At 41.1% G+C, this 20414-nt stretch overlaps 1 protein-coding gene across 1 annotated transcript in view; it reads left to right on the top strand.

The window, feature by feature from the left end:
• Positions 1-20414, top strand: part of NRP1 (neuropilin 1) — a 147699-nt gene that overhangs the window by 125459 nt on the left and 1826 nt on the right. The window contains 6 exon segments of the mRNA XM_069958963.1: positions 2045-2101; positions 11935-12072; positions 15067-15344; positions 16334-16430; positions 17370-17426; positions 20176-20412. Coding sequence (XP_069815064.1) covers positions 2045-2101; positions 11935-12072; positions 15067-15344; positions 16334-16430; positions 17370-17426; positions 20176-20412 — 864 coding nt within the window.

Below are 20414 nucleotides of genomic sequence, written 5' to 3' on the forward strand. Positions count from 1 at the left end.
GATATCGCCGGGAGTTCATTTTGGATGGAGGACAAGCAATATTTTCCATTTGAGATCTTTTTGAACTATTTCAGATTATTTCAATACCCCGTAATATTCTTATTATTAAATTCTAAAAAAAAAAATGATTTGTTACCAATTAACTCCATAATATAGTAACCTAAATTTTTTGCTTTTATGTGCTCATATTTTGCAAAGATTAGGTTCTTAGTAACAGATCTCAGAAACCACTTCTAATACATGGCAGACTTCTATGGAACCTAGAGAACCTACATTTTCTCTATATTATTAAACAGAGACCGATCTGTAGCCATGATCTCGATCAGGGATGGGGAACCTTTGGCCCTCCAACTGTTGCAAAACTACAATTCCCATCATGCCTGGACAGCCAAAGCTAAAGCTTTGGCTGTCCAGGCATGATGAAAATTGTAGTTTTGCAACAGCTGGAGGGTCAAAGATTCCCCATCCCTGATCTAAAAGATCTGCAATCATTTTTAACATAGAGTTCATTGCGAATATTCCTAAAAAATCCTATTTGTTGTATAACGAGGTTTCCTCTTTGGGTTTCCTGCTGCTGGGACAACTAATGATCAACTGTGATCTATAGGAGGACCTAACAGGAAGTGTTTGATTTCTTCTGCACTGCCACCACAGGAGACACTTGGCATTGCACAGATCCCATACAAAAAATAGTCAGTCTGTGTTATGCAGGGATATATTGGGTCCTCTTGAAGGTAGGACACTCTTTATAACTGATGATAGAAGAAAATCTTGAATAGAGGACTTCTATAAACTCAGAATTCCCTAATAAAGTAGTCGAAAGTAGGTTTTGTAAGCTACTGTTTACAACCTATTTGCTAGATATGACCGCTAATGATCAATTGTTAGCTCTAGGAGTACTTGGAACCAAGTGTTCAGATTCATCTACACTGCCACCATAGGAGAACTATGGCATTACACAGATCTTACTGAAATTGTGGGCTGTCCATGTTATACATAAGTTGGTAATGTCCTCCAGAGCATAGGGTGCGCTTTGTAATTGTAGACAGATGAGGATCTTGAATGGGGGCCACGTCTCTAAAATTTGTCTTGAAGATTAATAGGCTGCCTGTGTACTGCCTGGATATTTTGAGTCCTCCAAAGGATTAGACACTCTTTGTAACTGTAGATAGATGAATATCTTGAGGGGTTGTCCTGTTATAAATTCCGACTACTTGAATGTATATATGGGGCAATGCACCAGCCCAAAGCACAGATCTGCCCCTGGCTTGGCTGCATCTTCTAATGATTATCATTGGGGCGACCCAATCTGGGGGCGGAGCAAATTGACACTCTTGGGGTGGGGCAGATCGGCGTTCTAGCGCTCCAAACAGCCTTATGGGACAGACCACTTCATGAAAACTCCACAGGAATGGCGCCAAGGATGAAGGTAAGGCACTTACCTTCATCCTCAGCACCCCGTGCATAATAGGGAGCTATCAGTAGGTTAGATTCATCTAACCTGCTGATAGTATAGTTCCCCTTTAATATGATACCAGTAAGGGGTTTCAGTGTTGGCAACAATCTCCTTGACTATTCACTGTGGATTGAAAACCTCCATGCATAAAAAAATTCTTCTTGCATAATATTCTTCGTGGCTAAACTGTTGGCCTCACACAGGGAACGACTGCTTTTTACCAATTACCTAACAGGCAATCTTTCATAGACAACAAAGATGACTGCCAACACGACATTTGCTGTTTTCCGATAATCAATGCACTCAACATATTAAAAATAAAAGAGAGATAATGCGCACCTATCACTGGCGTCCCCCCGCACTCGCACTCCCACCCTCTTACAATAGTGAATTCTTAATGATGATAAGTTTGATGTATAGAGCCTTGGTATGATCCGCACAACATTATCTCTCTATTAAGGTGAATGATGTGCAATGTATTATCATTATTGTTAAAGACCCTGCATTTTAGCTGTCTTATTATATAGGAATATGTGGCTATTGTAAATGGTGACTAATATTGTTAATTCATCGCTTTATTTATTTTAGCAGGAACTACCATTCAGAGTACAGAGACGCCGATCATACTGGACATCACAAAGTCAGGTAAAACGGATAGAATACTTCTATAGAATACTGTAGCATGCATCACAATTCCTTATGGTAGAACAACTATTTCTATACAGCTCTCATTCTATGTACAGCCCTACGGAATATGTTAGCACTGTATAAAAAACAAGTGAAACCTAATAATAAATCAGTCCCATGTTTTTAATCAAAGACTAAAAATAATAGAAATCACTAGAAGACACATCCACAAAATGGCTCCATATAGGAAGGAACCTGGATGGAACCGTACTGTATCCTATCAGGACTAAGCTTGACATCCAATCTAATAAGACATACAGGCTCCATGGTTCATTGGTCAAGGGATAGTGCAACTCACAATATAAGTTTCAAGTTAAAAGTTGCAGACCCCTGCTATAGGCTAATGGGTCATGTTAAAGGGGTACTTGGGAAAAACAAAATCAACTGGTATCAGAGAGTTATACTAATCTGTAAATTACTTATATTTAAAAAATCTCAGTACTTATCAGCTGCTGTACATCCCACAGGAAGTGGTGTATTCTTTCCAGTCTAACACAGTGCTTTCTGCTGCCACCTCTGTCCATGTCAGGAACTGTCCAGCACAGGAGAGATTTTCTATGGGGATTTGCTGCTACTCTGGACCTGACAGTTCCTGACATGGACAGAGGTGGCAGCAGAGAGCATCATATCAGAAGGGAAAGAAAAACCACTTCCTGCAGGACACACAGCAGCCGATAAGTACTGGAAGGATTGAGATTTTTTAACAGAAATAATTAACAAATTTGTATACCATTCTGACACTAGTTGATCTTAATTTTTTTCCAGCCAAAGTACCCCTTTAACACGTAGATGTATACCAATGATATATGGTGACACATAGGGGGCCATTTATTAAGTCCGGCGTTTTCTGCGCCGGACTTAAAAATGTCCCCGCAGCTACGGAGGTACTGCCTCTACATAAATCCCATGCTCGCCAGTGTGCGCGGGAGGAAACCTACGCCAGCTAAGAGCTGGAGAAGGTTTCCTGCTTATTATTACGGAAAAAAAATTATGAATCGCGCAGACTCTAAATCCGCGCCCCCCCCCCCGTTCCGCCCCCTCCACACCCCCTCCCAGGCGTACCGGGTGGAAAGTATTTATTCACAAATGGCCCCTTTCCGCCGAAAAATAAGATTTTTTTACAGCATGGATGTGACTGCTACCCATAAACCCTCTAAAGCTATGGACCTATATAAAAGGATTGGTAGGTGTCACAATATTTGTTACTATAGTAGACGTCCTTTACTCGGTGGTTTCTTTTTCCGTTTTGCACTTTTCGGGATATAATATTTTATTTTCCGAGCTAGAGAGGATAGAACGGCCAACCTCTGGCTTTTTCTCCCGCTCTGTAAATCTACTTTGCATCTGTTCCTGTTTGTTCCATAAATATATGTTGTCCTTTTTCTCGGCCTGGAGCTTCTCCATGGTGAGCAGAGGAATGTGCCATGTTTGTGTGAATACTAAGCAGGGCACAATTTACTAGGAGCGGCCGACTCGGCGCGGCCGCTACACAAATCCTCATTTACTTTCTTTTTTTATTTGCAAACTTAATTAAATCAGATGAGAGGGACGTGGGCGAGGATCAATAGTTTACTCTGGAGAAGGAATAACAGGGACCTTTCTCAGGATAATCGCTGCCATGTAAATGTTAAGTAGCTGAACCACCTGTATTTCACCAGCAGACTTTTATTGCCTCTTCACTTGTTAACTCTCCCATAGTCACATTCTATGTACAGTCAGGGCAGGGGGGCTTGTTTTGTTTTGTTTGTTTGTTTTCTGTCTTGTTTTGTTTTGCCAAAACTGTGAAAATATCCATCAAAACTTTATATGGCATCCATTGACATTGTATGGCGGCACATGGCATTCCATTAGGTCTGTATTAGAAACTTGTGTGTGCCTCCGCAGAGAACCATATTAGCCCTAAATAACGATACTTCTAAGTGGGAATACCTCCATAATATGGCATGCAATAGAGTCCTTAAAGGGATTCTCCACTTTCACAGTCCTTTTTTTTTATTTTAATTGTTGTTAAGGTCCCCATACACTTTGTTAAAAATGTGGCTAAAATTGGCAATTTGCGCAAGATTGGGTGACTCTTAAATGTGTATGGCGGCCAGACAACTCTTGAATAAAAAAAGGATTGGGCATGTTGGGTTTTAACTGCCCGATCCCTTTGTATTCAGCGACATAGACCACTGCCAGAACTGTCTGGCAGCAACATACTTGTACCTCCAGTCTCCTTATTCAAATTCGGACATGCTAAACATTCATGTGTATGGGGGGGAGGGGGGATAGGGCTGTCAGATGAAGTTATTTGAGGTGTATGAGCACTTATGCCAGTATGCCATGTATTCTGTTGCAAAACCTGTCAGTAAGTGTTCAATTTACCTGCAGCACCAGACACGGGAAAGGGTTACCATTACGCAGTGCCCACTTAAATGGGTGCTCCGGAGAAATTTTTTTTTCCTTTTTCTATTTAAAAATGTCAAGTCTTCCAGTACTGATCAGCTGCTGTATGTCCTGCAGGAAGTGCTGTATTCTCTCCAATGTGACACAGTGCTCTCTGCTGCCACCTCTGTCCATGTCAGGAACTGTCCAGAACGGTAAAGCTTTTCTATGGGGATTTGCTGCTGCTCAGGACAGTTGTTGTCACAGACAGAGAGAGCACTGTGTCAGACTGGAAAGAATACACAACTTCATGCCGGACATACAGCAATTGATAAGTACTGTAAGACTTGAGATTTTTAAATAGAAGTAAATTACATATCTGGGTAACTTTCTAACTACAGTTTTTTTTCCTCTGGAGTACCCCTTTAAAGGTAGGACAGGATAGGTCCTCTAGACTGAAAAACACTCTTTGCAACTTTACACTTAGACAGAGAAGGATTTCCGCCGCGGCAGCTTTCTGATCCCTGAGTCACGTCCACAATCTCTTATTCAGCAGCATTTTCTATTTAGCCGACCAGACAATCTGCATAAATAGCCAGATGATTGCGTCTGCTCCGATAATGCGTCTTTCCCTACAGACAATATATGCAATGATTAAAACCTTGCCTCCACTATTGCCGTCATACATTCAGTAGTAAAGCACGATATTATCTGTTTCTCACATTCAAATTAAAGGAAAATTACAACTAAGCATATGTTCAACCTAACGGCAGTATAAAGCGCATTGACTTCCCTGCAGCTGGCGCTCCTTTCTTATTATTATCATTGGTAGGATCCACATGATAGGACGGCAGAGGGAGACCTCCGTCCTTCTACTGAACTCTGCCGTCTGCAAATTTACATTTCCAGATAATATTTTACTGTGGGGTTTGTGCAGCTGTCATCAGTCATGAGACATGGATCTCCGCCATTACATAACTCTGCCGAGAGATCCTATCTGTATGAAGGCGAGTAGATGGAATGATGTATGGGGTTCTTTAACATCTTTGTGGTTACAGATGTTGCCGAGCTGAACTTATCACATTAGGGAACCCATGCATATTAGATTAATGTTGACCAGGGTCATTGTAACACACTGATGGACTGGAGGCGAAGATTTCATTAGTGTCTTATGCTGGTATTCCTTACAGAGTGTCTGGGACAGATGTCCAGTGCAGTGCACTAGTCTTAGGTGTCCTCCAGAATGACTGGCATAGATACTCTCTACAATGCACCAGTCTTAGGTGTCCTCCAGAGTGACTGGTACAGATACTCTCTACAATGCACCAGTCTCAGGTGTCCTCCAGAGTGACTGGTACAGATACTCTATGCAGTGCACCAGTATTAGATGTCCTCCAGAGAGACTGGCACAGATACTGTACGACGTGCGCTAGTCTCAGATGTCATCCAGAGTGACTGGCACAGATACTCTATGCAGTGCACTAGTCTCAGATGTCATCCAGAGTGACTGGCACAGATACTGTACAACGTGCGCTAGTCTCAGATGTCATCCAGAGTCACTGGCAAAGATATTCTATGCAGTGCACCAGTATTAGATGTCCTCCAGAATGACTGGCACAGATACTCTATGCAGTGCACTAGTCTCAGATGTCCCCAGAGTGACTGGCACAGATACTGTACGACGTGCGCTAGTCTCAGATGTCATCCAGAGTGACTGGCACAGATACTCTATGCAGTGCACTAGTCTCAGATGTCCTCTAGAATGACTGGCACAGATACTCTATGCAGTGCACTAGTCTCAGATGTCCCCAGAGTGACTGGCACAGATACTCTACGCAGTGCACTAGTCTCAGATGTCATCCAGAGTGACTGGCAAAGATATTCTATGCAGTGCACCAGTATTAGATGTCCTCCAGAATGACTGGCACAGATACTCTACGCAGTGCACTAGTCTCAGATGTCATCCAGAGTGACTGGCAAAGATATTCTATGCAGTGCACCAGTATTAGATGTCCTCCAGAATGACTGGCACAGATACTCTATGCAGTGCACTAGTCTCAGATGTCCCCAGAGTGACTGGCACAGATACTCTATGCAGTGCACTAGTCTCAGATGTCATCCAGAGTGACTGGCACAGATACTCTACGATGTGCGCTAGTCTCAGGTGTCATCCAGAGTGACTGGCACAGATACTCCATGCAGTCACCAGTCACAGATGCCCCCAAAGTGACTAGCACAGGAACTCTATGCAGTGCACCAGTCTCAGATGTCATGCAGAATAACTGGCACAGGTACTGTAATCATTGCGTCTCAGATTTTCTCTCACTGTGACTGGCAAATATGCCCCATGCAGTGTACCTGTCTTAGATGTCCTCCACAATGACTGGCATAGATACCCATGCAGCATGGTAGTCTCAAAAGTTCCCTCAAGTGACTGGCACATAGGCACAGAAGGTGCCAAGTATATCCCATGACAGCTACCCCATTTGGCCTATGAGTGATTTGGACCCCCACTGTAATGTGTATAGGGGGCCACCAAGCTGTCTCATTGGGAACAAGTATAGGATTGGACATGATTGGATAGCAGTACATGTCATTCTCTTTAGGGCTTCCTAAAATAGAGTTCAGTCCAATAAAGAATGAATGAATGAATGGAGTGCGGGCCCTGCATGCACGCTGCCTTCTCACCTGGGGATAATTGACCTCCATTTTCTGGACCAGCAGCCAGCGATCCAGTAGTCAAACCCTGACAAATCAGCTAGTTATCCCTTACCCTGCAGATAGGAGATAGCTTTGATCTTGGAATAACCCCCTTTAACCCAAGGAATACATAGTAAAGTGAATCTTAACGAGTCTCTAGGTGAAACAGAAGGAAGCTTACCATCAATCATCCATAAACCGTTATGACATATGACAAACTCGGCTCTGCTAGATCTGTCGATGAGATACGTCTGACTCGTGCCACAATCACATTAGACCATTCATGTTTGGACGTCTAGAATCTTCATTAACGTCCCCTGTGAATTTCCAGGAAAAGCGTATGGCCATCTTGTCTATACGCTCCAGGTCTTCCTGGAATGTCATGTGACTCTCTGGAGCGACTACCACTAGGTGCACTCTAAACGCCTCCTCTGGGATAGCAGTCGGCTCCTATAGTCCATTAAGTGACAGCAGCCTAGCATGCTGTCTAATGTACATAGTCTATGCATAGATGTCAAACTCAGGCAATCCAGCTGTTACAAAACTACAATTCCCATCAAGCCTGGACAGCCAAAGCTTTAGCTTTGGCTGTCCAGGCATGATGGGAATTGTAGTTTTGTATAAGCTGGAGGGCCTGAGTTTGACATCCATGGTCTAATGTATATATGGCCTATATATTGATCAGACGTGCAAGGGTTAACAATTCTATTATAGGTAATTGGCGTATGGCAAAACGTTTGAAATTCAAATATAAACATAAACAATAAATAAACAAATGACAGCTGTAATAATAATAATAATAATAATAATAATAATAATAATAATAATAAATAACCTAATAATAATAATTTATAGATCTCCATATATAATATCGGTGTATTCCCATAGGTGTCTCATGTCACACTATAATTCCATCATTACATGGACAGTGTGAACCCTATAGATGGCTAGGAGCTCGGACTCTCTCTAAAGAGCAATTTCAAGTGCACCAGATGTGCTGTCACCACGGAAACCACAGTGATCCGCTACCACTCATTCCCGCTGTCTCGGAGCAGAACCCATTATTACTATGCAGTTTCATTCATGATTTCAGGGCTATTACACAGTGCAGCATAAAAAAGAAAACCTATTTGGTTTCCCCATGAGCTACTTAGTTGTAATAACCTTGGCACAGTCATAAGATGCCACTAGACAGGCCGACTTTCCATCCACCTGATAGCCGCACATTGGGAAATCTGGGAAGGGAGACTATCCCATCTGGATAATGATTGCAGCAACAGGGAACATTGTTTTTTGTTTGTTTGTTTGTTTGTTTGTTATTATATTTTATTTTTTATTTATATTTATTTTTCTTACATTTTTATATTAATAAATATATTTATTTTTTATATTTTAAATATATTTTTATTTTATTTATATTTGTGTACATATTCATTTATTTATATTTTTTATATTTTATTTATTTTTTTGTATTATATTTTTATTTATTTATAGATTGATTGTTATATTTGCTTTCTAGCTATAGTTGTCCGAGACACTTCCCATTTCAATGTCTAATATCTATATTATTATATGGCGAATATGTCTTAAAAACAGACCAAGAGTTTACTGACAACTTATTTAGGTCTAATACTTCTCCAGCTGAGGGGTTGTTTCAATTACATCCAGTTCTGACAGTCCTCTGGGAGTCAAACAGTCTGGACTTTAGGCTGATGCCTTAAAGGGGTTATCCAGCGCTACAAAAACATGGCCACTTTCTTCCAGAGACAGCACCGTTCTTGTCTCCAGTTTGGGTGCAGGTTTTGCTGCTCAGCTCCATTGAAGTGAATGGAGCTTAATTGCAAACCGCACCTGACCTGGGGACAAGAGTCGTGTTGTCTCTGAAAGAAAGTGGCCATGTTTTAGTAGTACTGGATAACCCCTTTAACAGCACTGATCTATTGAAGCAAACTACAAGGAGAGAAGTTAAAGGAGTATTACATTGAAACATAACCTTTCATATGTCATTGCCCATGATGTGGCTAACAATTAAAGGGGTACTCCAGCCCGGGGGTATGTTTAAGCTATGGCCGGGGAAGGGGTGGTTATAGACGGCGGCGATCACTTCCCTCCTCGGGTCCCGGATTGCGCCGCCCCAAACTGGGAAGGTAAGTGATCGCCGCCGTCTATAACCACCCCCTCCCCGGCCATAGCTTAAAAATACCCCCAGGGCCGGAGTACCCCTTTAATTCCATACTTGTTATTATCTATCCAGTCTCCTTCCCCCAGTTCTGAGCAACTGCTTTCTGTGAAGACACAAAAATTGTGTGTGAGCTTTTCTCTCTGTCTCCTCCTCCTCCCTTCTGAGATGGCTGAGGTAAACGAGTCCCTATCTGCAGCTTTGTAATGGCAGAAGGAGTCATCTCAGTGATTTCTTTAAGAACTTGACCTCAGATTGACCTCCCAGTTGCAGATTAAGCCTAGCATGGACTTGTTCACATCAGCCATGTCAGAGAGAAAAGCTCACACACATATTTTTGTGTCTTCAGCAGAAAGCAGCAGCTCAAAACTGGGGGAAGGAGACTGAATAGATAATAACAAGTATGGAATGAATTGTTAGTCTCACCATGGGCAGTTATGTTTGAGTGGAATACCCCTTTAATTTGTGTTGCTGATGTGTTTAGAACACTGGATACAATTGTAGCAAACCTCCAGCTGTGAAGAATATAAAATCAGTTTTAGGTTTTAGAGAATACAAGTTCCTATACACTAACCTGTAACCTGTTACACTTCTGCAAAACTACAACTCCCATCATGCCCAGACAGCCTTCGGCTGTCTGGGCATGATGGGAGTTGTAGTTTTGCATCCGCTGAAGCATCACAGGTCCTTCCAAGGGTTAATTGCATCAGTATTATGTATGTCTCAATGACTTTATTCATCTATAGGGTGTGTATTTTTCTTTGTCAGCACAAACACCACAATTCTCAGAGGAAACGCGATTCATATGTGTAACCCTCCGGGCGCCAGAGGTGTTAAGCGCTGGTAGAGGAGTCTTCTCTGCAGAGTATTGCATTGTTTGGCACTCAATGGGAGAAGGGGCCTAATGCGAGTGCTGTTTTTAAAGGAAATGGCATCGAAAACACACAAAAAAAATCAAGACAATTAGATCACGGACAAAGTATGCACTAGCTGGGGAAGGATGTCGGATTTCTGAGACCTTATTTGACTTTGTTGTGAACAACGGCAACATTCCTGGAAGAATATTATTCTTTTTTTTTTGTTCTTCGAGGCAGGTTTCCTTCCTTGGGCAAAAAAAAGCAGCAGTCAGGGAGTTGAAAGGATGTCTGAGACATGGTTTTTTTGCAGCGGGCAGCAGAAGTCAAAAACATAAATAAGATTAGCTTTATCTGTTGCACACATCCTTCTATTCATCTTTCTAAACCTTTAGGAGAAAAAAAAAATAAGAAAAGCAATTACATTGTATAAGGCTGTTGGGAAGCTTGGAATCAAATGCACACAATTTTATAGGATCTCATAATGTCATCTAATACCAGCTCCCTTGCTGTACGCTGGAGCCTGGGTTGGCATTGTGCCTTTGTATATGGGGAAACTTGATGCACAGTGACCTCTAGTGGCGACTTTATGTAAATGCAAGTGTCCAATACTGTCCATAAACTATACATAGAGGAGACAAAGTATTCTGTTTTTCAATCCATTTGTACACCGCTCTGTACAATAAAAATGAATAAAAATGAGAACAACAATAAAAAAAATTATTAATTCTTTTATAGCGCTAACATATTCCTCAGTGTTGTACATAGATCGCTGTTATGATTTATTATTATTATTAATTTATAATTGTTTTATTGATTTATTGTTCTCAGCTAACCTTATAATGAAGTTTCCTGTAATTTATTATTTTATATTCATCTGTATAGGCTGCATTTAAGGGATTTAAAGGATGGGCTGACCAGTCAGATACATTTAAAAGGAATGGCGCATTGAAAATGCAGACCGATCTGCAGGCAGCATGTTATATAGAGCAAGAGGAGCTGAACAGATTGATATACAGTCTTATGGGAAAAGATTTAGTATAATTGTTATTTATTCATGCTTGTTCTGGGCTATTTGGTCAAGTGGGTGGTCCTACTTAGTGATTGACAACTAATTGAGCTGCCAATCACAGAGTAGGACAGCCCTAATGACTATTTAACCCAGAATGAGCAGACATTTATATGATTAAATAATCCTGGATCCTAGTCTGCTCAGCTGCTCTATAACTGGATGCCTGCAGATTAGACTGCATTGTCAATGTGAGTATTCTACAACCTGTGTCTGATGCACACTACAACTCTCAGCATGCTCTGATAGAGAATGGGAAAGTGATTTAGGATTTTGGGTAATATTACAGCTGCAGTTTTTCTATTGGCCACAGTATTAAAGGGGTTATCCAGTGCTACAAAAACATGGCCGCATTCTGCCAGAGACAGCATGACTCTTGTCTCCAGTTCAGGTGCGAGTTGCAATTAAGCTCCATTCACTTCAGTGGAAATGAGTTACATAACCCCACCCAAACTGGAGACAAGAGTGGGGCTGTCTCTGGAAGAAAGAGGCCATTTTAACCCCTTTAAATAACTCTCAGTACTCCCCTCTATGGGGGGGGGGTTACATGCAATTGTATCAAGAACTATGTAAGTATTACTATGGCTGTTTCTCAATGCCACCATGCTTGTGATTCCTACAGAGCCACCACCCAGTGATCTGGACTGTAAGTTTGGATGGGGATCAGAGAAGACCTTCTGTAAGTGGGAACACGATGGCACAGCAGGGCTGAGGTGGACAGTGCTGAACAGCAAAACCGGCCCAGTACAGGATCACACAGGTAAGCACGGCCATGTTAGTTCCTTCTATATGGTTTATTCTGATTTGGTTCATTGAGTATCCCTACATATGATATATGCTTAAAGGGGTACTCCATCAAATAAAAAAAAATCAAATCAGTTGGTGTCAGAAAGTGCCAGAGATTTGTAATTTACTTCTATTAAAAAAAAAAAATCTCCAGCCTTCCAGTACTTATCAGCTGCTGTACGTCCTGCAGGAAGTGGTGTATTCTTTCCTGTCTGATGCAGTGCTCTCTGCCGCCACCTCTGAGCAATCCAGAGCAGTAGCAATCCTGTTTTTTAGACTGGAAAGAATACACCACTTCCTGCAGGACATACAGCAGCTGATAAGTACAGAAAAAAATTTAAATTTTTTTTTAGAAGTAAATTACAAATCTCTGGCGCTTTCTGGTGCCATTTGATTTGAAAGATTTTTTTCTTTCTGAAGTATTCCTTTAAGGGTGATGACTGCCATCTAGAGGAAGCACACATGCCACTAGGTAATTTGCCTATGCTAATGAAGTTGGCCATGGGGAAAAAAAATTATTTTAAAGAGAAACAGATGATGTTTTAATTCTCAGACCTGGGTATGGTGTATTAGCATGTGCATAGAAGTACAAAAAGTCACATAAATCTTGTGCTGATGCCAAGTTACAGCATGTAATATACAGCACAGCTGCATTCACAAATCTGAAGGCTCCAGAGCTGAAATCTTCCAGTTTTCTTATCAGTAGAAGCACAGTATAGTAACATTACATAGGAAAATAATAACTGCCCTACCACGTTATAAGAGAACAGGGATTTTGTCCAATGACAACCAGCAGAATTATAAATTTAGCTCTGGAGTATGATACAGGGTACAATGTTTTACAAAGTTGCTTGAGTTTTATGCTAATTATATTGGTCTACATGCAGTATAAAATGTAAGACTTACCCTTTAACTGCTGCCATATAACTTGCATTAGCTACTGGAGAGGGACATATACAGTGGAGTCAGTACTTTACTACTCGCTGTATATTGGGAAAATTAACATTGCCTTTGATGAATTGCGCTGATAATGAAACATGATGTAATGTACTCCGATGGCCGGGCGTTCCGCGTGTTGGACGGCGAGCCGCACACATCGCATGCGGTTAGGCATTAAATAGACTGGTTATCTGTTCCAGGCACTTGGTCTACAGTACAATGGCTTCACTATGTCATCACAGCCAGTTTTCATATTTAATGTTTTTTTTCTATTGTGCAATGACAGAACTGTAGATAGCAAAAGAAAAAAGGAGAATAGCTGCTCATAGGAAGATAGTCACTAGGAAGTAGCCCTTAAAGGGAATATCCAACTCAGAATGTTATCATGTAACTCTATGTTTAGTTTACATGTTTGTGTATGTGTATGTAATTCTAATGGATTTGGGGGGAGATTTATCAAACATGGTGTAAAGTGAAACTGGCTCAGTTGCCCCTAGAGTACCATACCAGTATAATAAAGCACCATTCCAACATACAGTACTATATGAGTATCACAGACTAGAACATATGTGCATCACGTATAAGTGATATAGAGTACCATACAAGTATCACAAAGTACCATAAGAATACCATGCCAGTACCATAAAGTACCATTCAAGTATAAGAGTAGTATACCAGTAGTGTAAAGTATCATACAAGCACCGTACAGTACTATACAAATACAATGCAGTATTATACCAGTACCATAAAAATACCACAGAGTTCCATATCATTACCATAGAGTATCATACACATAGGGGGAGATTTATCAAACATGGTGTAAAGTGAAACTGGCTCAGTTGCCCCTAGCAACCAATCAGACTCCACCTTTCATTCCTAACAGGCTCTTTGGAAAATGAAAGGTGGAATCTGATTGGTTGCTAGGGGTAACTGAGCCAGTTTCACTTTACACCATGTTTGATAAATCTCCCCCATAGCGAGAGTTCCATATCATTACTATAGAGTATTATACACATAGCATAGAGTTCCATATTATTACCATAGAGTACCATACAAATACCATAGAGTTCCATATCATCACTATAGATTACCGTACAAATACCATAGAGTTCCATATCATTACCATAGAGTACCATACAAATACCATAGTGTTCCATATCATTACCATAGAGTACTATACAAGTACCATACAAATACCATAGAGTTCCATATCATCACCATAGAGTACCATACAAATACCATAGAGTTCTATATCATCACCATAGAGTATCATACAAATACCATAGTGTTCCATATCATTACCATAGAGTACTATACAAGTACCATACAAATACCATAAAGTTCCATATCATTACCATAGAGTACCATACAAACACCACAGAGTTCCATATCATCACCATAAAGTACCATACCAATACAATACAAACACCACAGAGTTCCATATCATTACCATAGAGTACCATACAAGTACCATACCAATACCATAGAGTTCCATATCATTACCATAGAGTACCATACAAATTCCATGTCATTAGCATAGAGTACCATACAAGTACCATACCAATATCATAGAGTTCCATATCATTAGCATAGAGCACCATACCAGCACCATATTGTATCATGGAGTACCATACACCATTGGGGAGTACCATAGAGTAGAGTACCATACAAACACAATAGAGTTCCATATCATTAATCTAGAGTACCATAAAGTACCATGCAAATACCATAGAGTTACATAACATTAATATTGAGTACTATGAAATGCCATACAAATGCCATAGAGTTCCAGAGTACCATTAAGTAGCGTACAAATATCATAGAGTTCATATCATTACCATAGAGCACCATGCCAGTGCCATATTGTATCATGGAGTACCATACACCATTATGGAGTACCATAGAGTGGTATATTACCATAGTACTAGTCCCAGATCAGTATTATAGTGTGCCATAAGTATCATAGAGTTTATACCAATACCATATCAGTGCAATTGTCACTAAAATACAATAAATCTGTCTATTACAGGAGATGGTAACTTTATATACTCTGAATCTGACGAGAGACACAGTGGTAAGGTGGCCCGCCTGCTGAGCCCTGTGGTGCCCTCCATAAACTCCACCCAGTGCATGACATTCTGGTACCACATATCTGGCTCTCACGTCGGCTCCCTGAGCATAAAGCTACATTACGAGAGACAAGAAGGCTTCGACCAGCTGCTCTGGGTGGCCGGGAGCGACAGAAAATACCACAACACGTGGCGAGAAGCTCGAGTTCCCCTCTACAAGTCCATAAAGCCCTATCGGGTATGCTGTTCTTGTTTTCTCTTCAGATTCTCCATTTGTATATGTCACTAACTTTCCATAGGAAGCAGCATTGTTTACCTGTGGGAGGACTCATTCCCAGGGCTGGGATTAGCAATGTTCTTTCTGGTGACCTGACTTCACCATTTGTTTCGAAGGTATTTTATGAGGTAAAAATATTAGTCCAGACAATTGCATAATGTTCTCCATATATCCAGAGGAGTTGCTTAAAGCTCCTGGGTCCCAGTGCAAAAGCTATGACAGAGCCCCAACCCACCACTTATATTACTAGTAGAAAAATTAAGAATATTAGAGGGCACTCACCGTTAAAAATATATCTTTATTTCTAGAACTTTAAAATCTTCATGCAGGTAGATCTTCATGCATCCTAGCTGATTGCAGAACACGTGACATCTGTTTCGCGCGGTAGTCGCGCTTCTACTGTCGTCAGTAGAAGTGTGACTACCGCGCGAAACAGCTGTCACGTGTACTTATATTAAAAGGTATGATGGCTACCAGTGTCGGACTGGGGTATCTGAGGCCCACCAGAGAAAATGATCCTCAGGGCCCGCCACTGAAGAACCAGGGAGAAACAACATGTCAGTCAGTGTTAGTGCAGGTGTTAAAGCTGGGGTGCCCACCAGAGGATTCTCCGGAAGTCCAGTGGGCCAGTCCGGCACTGATGGCTACCTTTTCATCTCTGTATGTCTAGACTAATGATGATTATATCATTGCTATATCGTAACATCAAGTATGGGACTGCTGGAGGTAGCTGAGTACAACACTTGGACATCTTCAGCAGTCCCATAGAGTTTTATTGCAGCGGCAATACACATACTTAATACCCAGGGGCAATGAAGACCCCCATTTTTAAGATTCTTGGGGATCCCATTGATGCCTATTGCCGTAGACAGTAGCTGTATATAAGGACACAGTGCACTATGATGGTGCCTATATAGTAATCTATTGTTTTTCTATTCTATTCTATTAAGGTGGTAGTGGAGGGCACAATCGGCAAAGGAAGTACTGGAGGCATTGCAGTGGATGATATCGCCATTAGTAATAAAATCGCTAATGAAGACTGTAAAGGTAAGTAACCTCATCTGAATGAAAGGAAGACAATTGGTCTATACTTCTTGTTGATAATCCCATTGAAGAACACTGAAATGGCTGATAACAGAGAACAATGTATAGCGTTCAACTGCCTAGTAATGGAGAAAAGATAGAGTCAAGTTTTTAAGTTGTGTCTCTATAAGAATAGATGGTATTTGGAGGTTCCTTCTTTCAATTCAGGTTAGAACACATGTGCTCGGAGCCCTACAGAGGCCCTCAGTACAGAGCCATAGTTATAGTGCATCCATACAGACTCTATTATGGAGATATGATTCTATGGGATAACTCAATAATACGGCTTCTGGTGGAAACTGCTACTAGAAACCTCCATAAGGCATTTTAAGGTGCATTAAACCCCCAAAGCCCCCAATAGGTACCATATTATAGCTCTATCAACTTGTACAAAGATGTAATATGACCCTGTGCATGATGTTTTTTTCTCTTTTAAATCAACTGGTGTCAGAAAGTTGTATAGATTTGAAATTTACTTCTATTTAAAAATCTCCAGTCTTCCAGTACTTATCAGCTGCTATATGTCCTGCAGGATGTGGTGTATTCTTTCCAGTCTGACACAGTGCTCTCTGCTGCCATCACTGTCCATGTCTGGAACTGTCAAAAGCTGGAGAGGTTTGCTACTGCTCTGGACAGTTCCTGACATGGACAGAGGTGGCAGCAGAGAGCACTATGTCAGACTGGACAGAATACACCACTTCCTGCAGGACATACAGCAGCTGATAAGTACTGGAAGACTGGAGATTTGGAAGACAGGGTGATTGCTCTGTCACCTGACAGTTCTCTATCCCAATCTCTATAAACAATAACATTCGGTGAGGGGTTCTGAGCACCTTTAATATACTATACAAACGGTTGCTTCTTATTGCAGTCACATTGATCACTCTCTTTTGGGTTATTTAGGTCCTGAACCACCGGAATCTGGAGCAGGTACCGTGGACCAAACAAATGTTAAACAAGGTATGTCCCATGCTGAAACCACACAAGAATGGCATGTAGTCAAGAGACCAGTCATACAGGGTCCAATAATAGTAAGAGGGGACCATAGTCCTTATTTTGGCTGGATAGTCCTGTGAACTGGATTACAAAAGAAAAAGGGTTTATGTATATCCCATCTAAAAGTGTTTTTTGGGGGTGCCCCCAGGTGTTCCTTAAAGGGCTTATCCAGCGAAAACTTTTTTCTTTCGAATCAAGTGGTTTCAGAAAGTTCTATAGAGTTTTTTATTTTACTTCTATTTAAAAATCTCAAGTCTTCCAGTACTTATCAGCTGTTGTATGCCGTGCAGAGAGTGGTGTATTCTTTCCAGTCTGACACAGTGCTCTCTGCTGCCACCTCTGTCCATGTCAGGGACTGTCCAGAGTACGAGAGGTTTTCTATAGGGATTTGCTACTGCTCTCGACAGTTCCTGACATGGACAGAGATGTCAGCAGAGAGCACTATCAGACAGAAAAGAGAACAACAGGACATACAGTATAGCAGCTGATAAGTAAGGGAAGACTTGAGATTTTTAAATAGAAGTAAATGACAAATCTATATACCGTAACTTTCTTAAACCAGTTAATTTGGAAGAAAAAAGATAACCCCTTTAAATTTCCAGATTTTGGCATTTTATTAGGCAAGTATCAGCAAAGCAATGCAGCAAAGTAACAGGGGCAATATATCCTGCAACTAGCTGGGTGTTATCTCATATGACCAATGACCTTTCTAGTGCTTTACAAAACTCAGGACAGTGGAACAGGGTCGTAGCAAATCACTGGTCCCATGTTGGCCATTTTGACCCGTCACCTTTTGGCGATAGCCTAAATGACCCCCCTATAACCCTTCACTGCTCAGGCCCAACTTGTCCGCCCTCCCCAGTTTATCTAGTAAATGGAGCCTTGCAGCAGATGTTGATGGAGTCAGGATGTGCTAGAGAGGAAGAAATTTTATGGACTCTCTAAGATCTACAACTTGCTGCCTCCATAAATAATACAGGACGCTGCAGAATGTCAGCAGCGAAAATATGGAGCAGCACCTGACAATCTCCCTACCAGACAGCCGTACATCATACACGAATGTCAAATATCGGACAGAATGGGAATTTTTTTTTCCCCCTCGGGCTACAGAATAATTCTGAAGACCAATTTATATCTTTATCGTAAACAAGCTGCAATATTGTCCTCGTGCGGAATTGATTTAACACTTATCTCAAACGCTCGGGGCTTATCTACAGTATGCAGCTGTGATACTCGATCAATACGACAGATATTATCCCTTTGTTTAAATCAAGTAAGGAAAATTTCCTACGTTAAGTCGACCGAGTATCTGGCTTCAGCCTGTTGGCTTGTATACGGTATATGAAAGTATTCAGGGCATGCTGGGAGTTGTAGTATCACGGCACAAGGTAGAAAAAGATTCCAGCTACAGTATGAGCAGTGTTTACTCTGGAGAAATCTAGTATATGGACATTTGTTTTTTTTAATTCATAAGTTTTTATTAGTTTTACAAAAGTCAAGACACCCAATAAAAAAACAATCCATGATTAATAGTATATGGACATTGACCATTAATATAAATGCACCAAATGGTGTCCCTTGGGCTAGTATGAAGAGTGGGCTAAGAGGATCGGAAGATGGACGTTATACCAGGCAACTTTTTTTTTTTTTTTTCAAATTTGCCTGAATTAAAGGGGTACTCCAGATGTTTTTTTTACTTTTAAATTAATTGGTTTAAGAAAGTCAAAAGATTTGTTATTTACTTCTATTAAAAAATCTCAAGTCTTTCAGTACTTATCACCTGCTGTATGTCCTGCAGGAAGTGGTGTATTCTTTCCAGTGCTCTCTGCTGACATCTCTGTCCGTGTCAAGAACTGTCCAGAGCAGTGGCAAATCCCTATAGAAAATCTCTCCTGCTCTGGAAAGTTCCTGACATGGACAGGGGTGGCAGCAGAGAGCACCTTGTCAGACTGGAAAGATTACACCACTTCCTGCAGGGCATACAGCAGCTGATAAGTACTGGAAGACTGGAGATTTTTCAATAGAAGTAAATTACAGATCTGTATAACTTTCTGGCCCCAATTGATTTGAAAGAAAAAAGAAAGTCGCCGGAGTACCCCTTTTAGTATTTTTTCGAATTTAAAGAGTACTATAGCATCCAAGAGTTGGGGGGTCAAATAGGCTTTATTCATTCATACATTGAGAAAAGCACAGCTCTCTCCTGATCTTCCCATACACATGAACGTCATGAATGTTGATGTGTTGCCTATAGAGAGAGAGCATCAGGTATCAGCTTATCTCTCCAAGAACAATAGAGTTGGGCAGTTTAAATCTAGCATGGCAGACCTCTTTCTCCTCTGATATCATCTGTCGGGGGGAGAGTCAGGAGCCCTCCATACATTTAAGAGAGTTGGCCAAATCTGCTAACGTCATAAGGTTTTGCCTACTGGCAAACACAATGTACATGGTGGACTGTCCACCCTGGCATAAGGTTAGTGCCTGGAGATCCAAGCCAGTTCTCAATGTTCAGCGCAGGGCCGGCAATAAATCCAAATGTTAACCCAAACCAACGTTATCATGGCTATTAGAATGAGTCTAACTCTCCATCTACATCTATGGAGCACAAGCACCAATAGGTCCAAAGCAGAGCCTTAGTATATATAAACTTTAATAGACTATAAAAAATAAAACCAAAAAGAGTCGACACTGATCACGATGATTTTTTTTTTTTCAGGTATCACACCTAACTATCCTGGTTGGAACAACGACACAGTGGTCCGGCATCCAGGGGGCGTCCTGAAGAATCTTGACCCCATTCTTATCACCATCATCGCGATGAGCGCTTTGGGGGTCCTCCTAGGAGCTATATGTGGTGTGGTCCTCTACTGTGCTTGCTGGCACCACGTCATGTCACAAAGGAACTTGTCTGCCCTAGAAAATTACAATTTTGAACTTGTGGACGGTGTCAAGTTG

This window comes from Dendropsophus ebraccatus, chromosome 2 (genome assembly GCF_027789765.1).
Source record: "Dendropsophus ebraccatus isolate aDenEbr1 chromosome 2, aDenEbr1.pat, whole genome shotgun sequence".
NCBI lineage: Eukaryota > Metazoa > Chordata > Amphibia > Anura > Hylidae > Dendropsophus > Dendropsophus ebraccatus.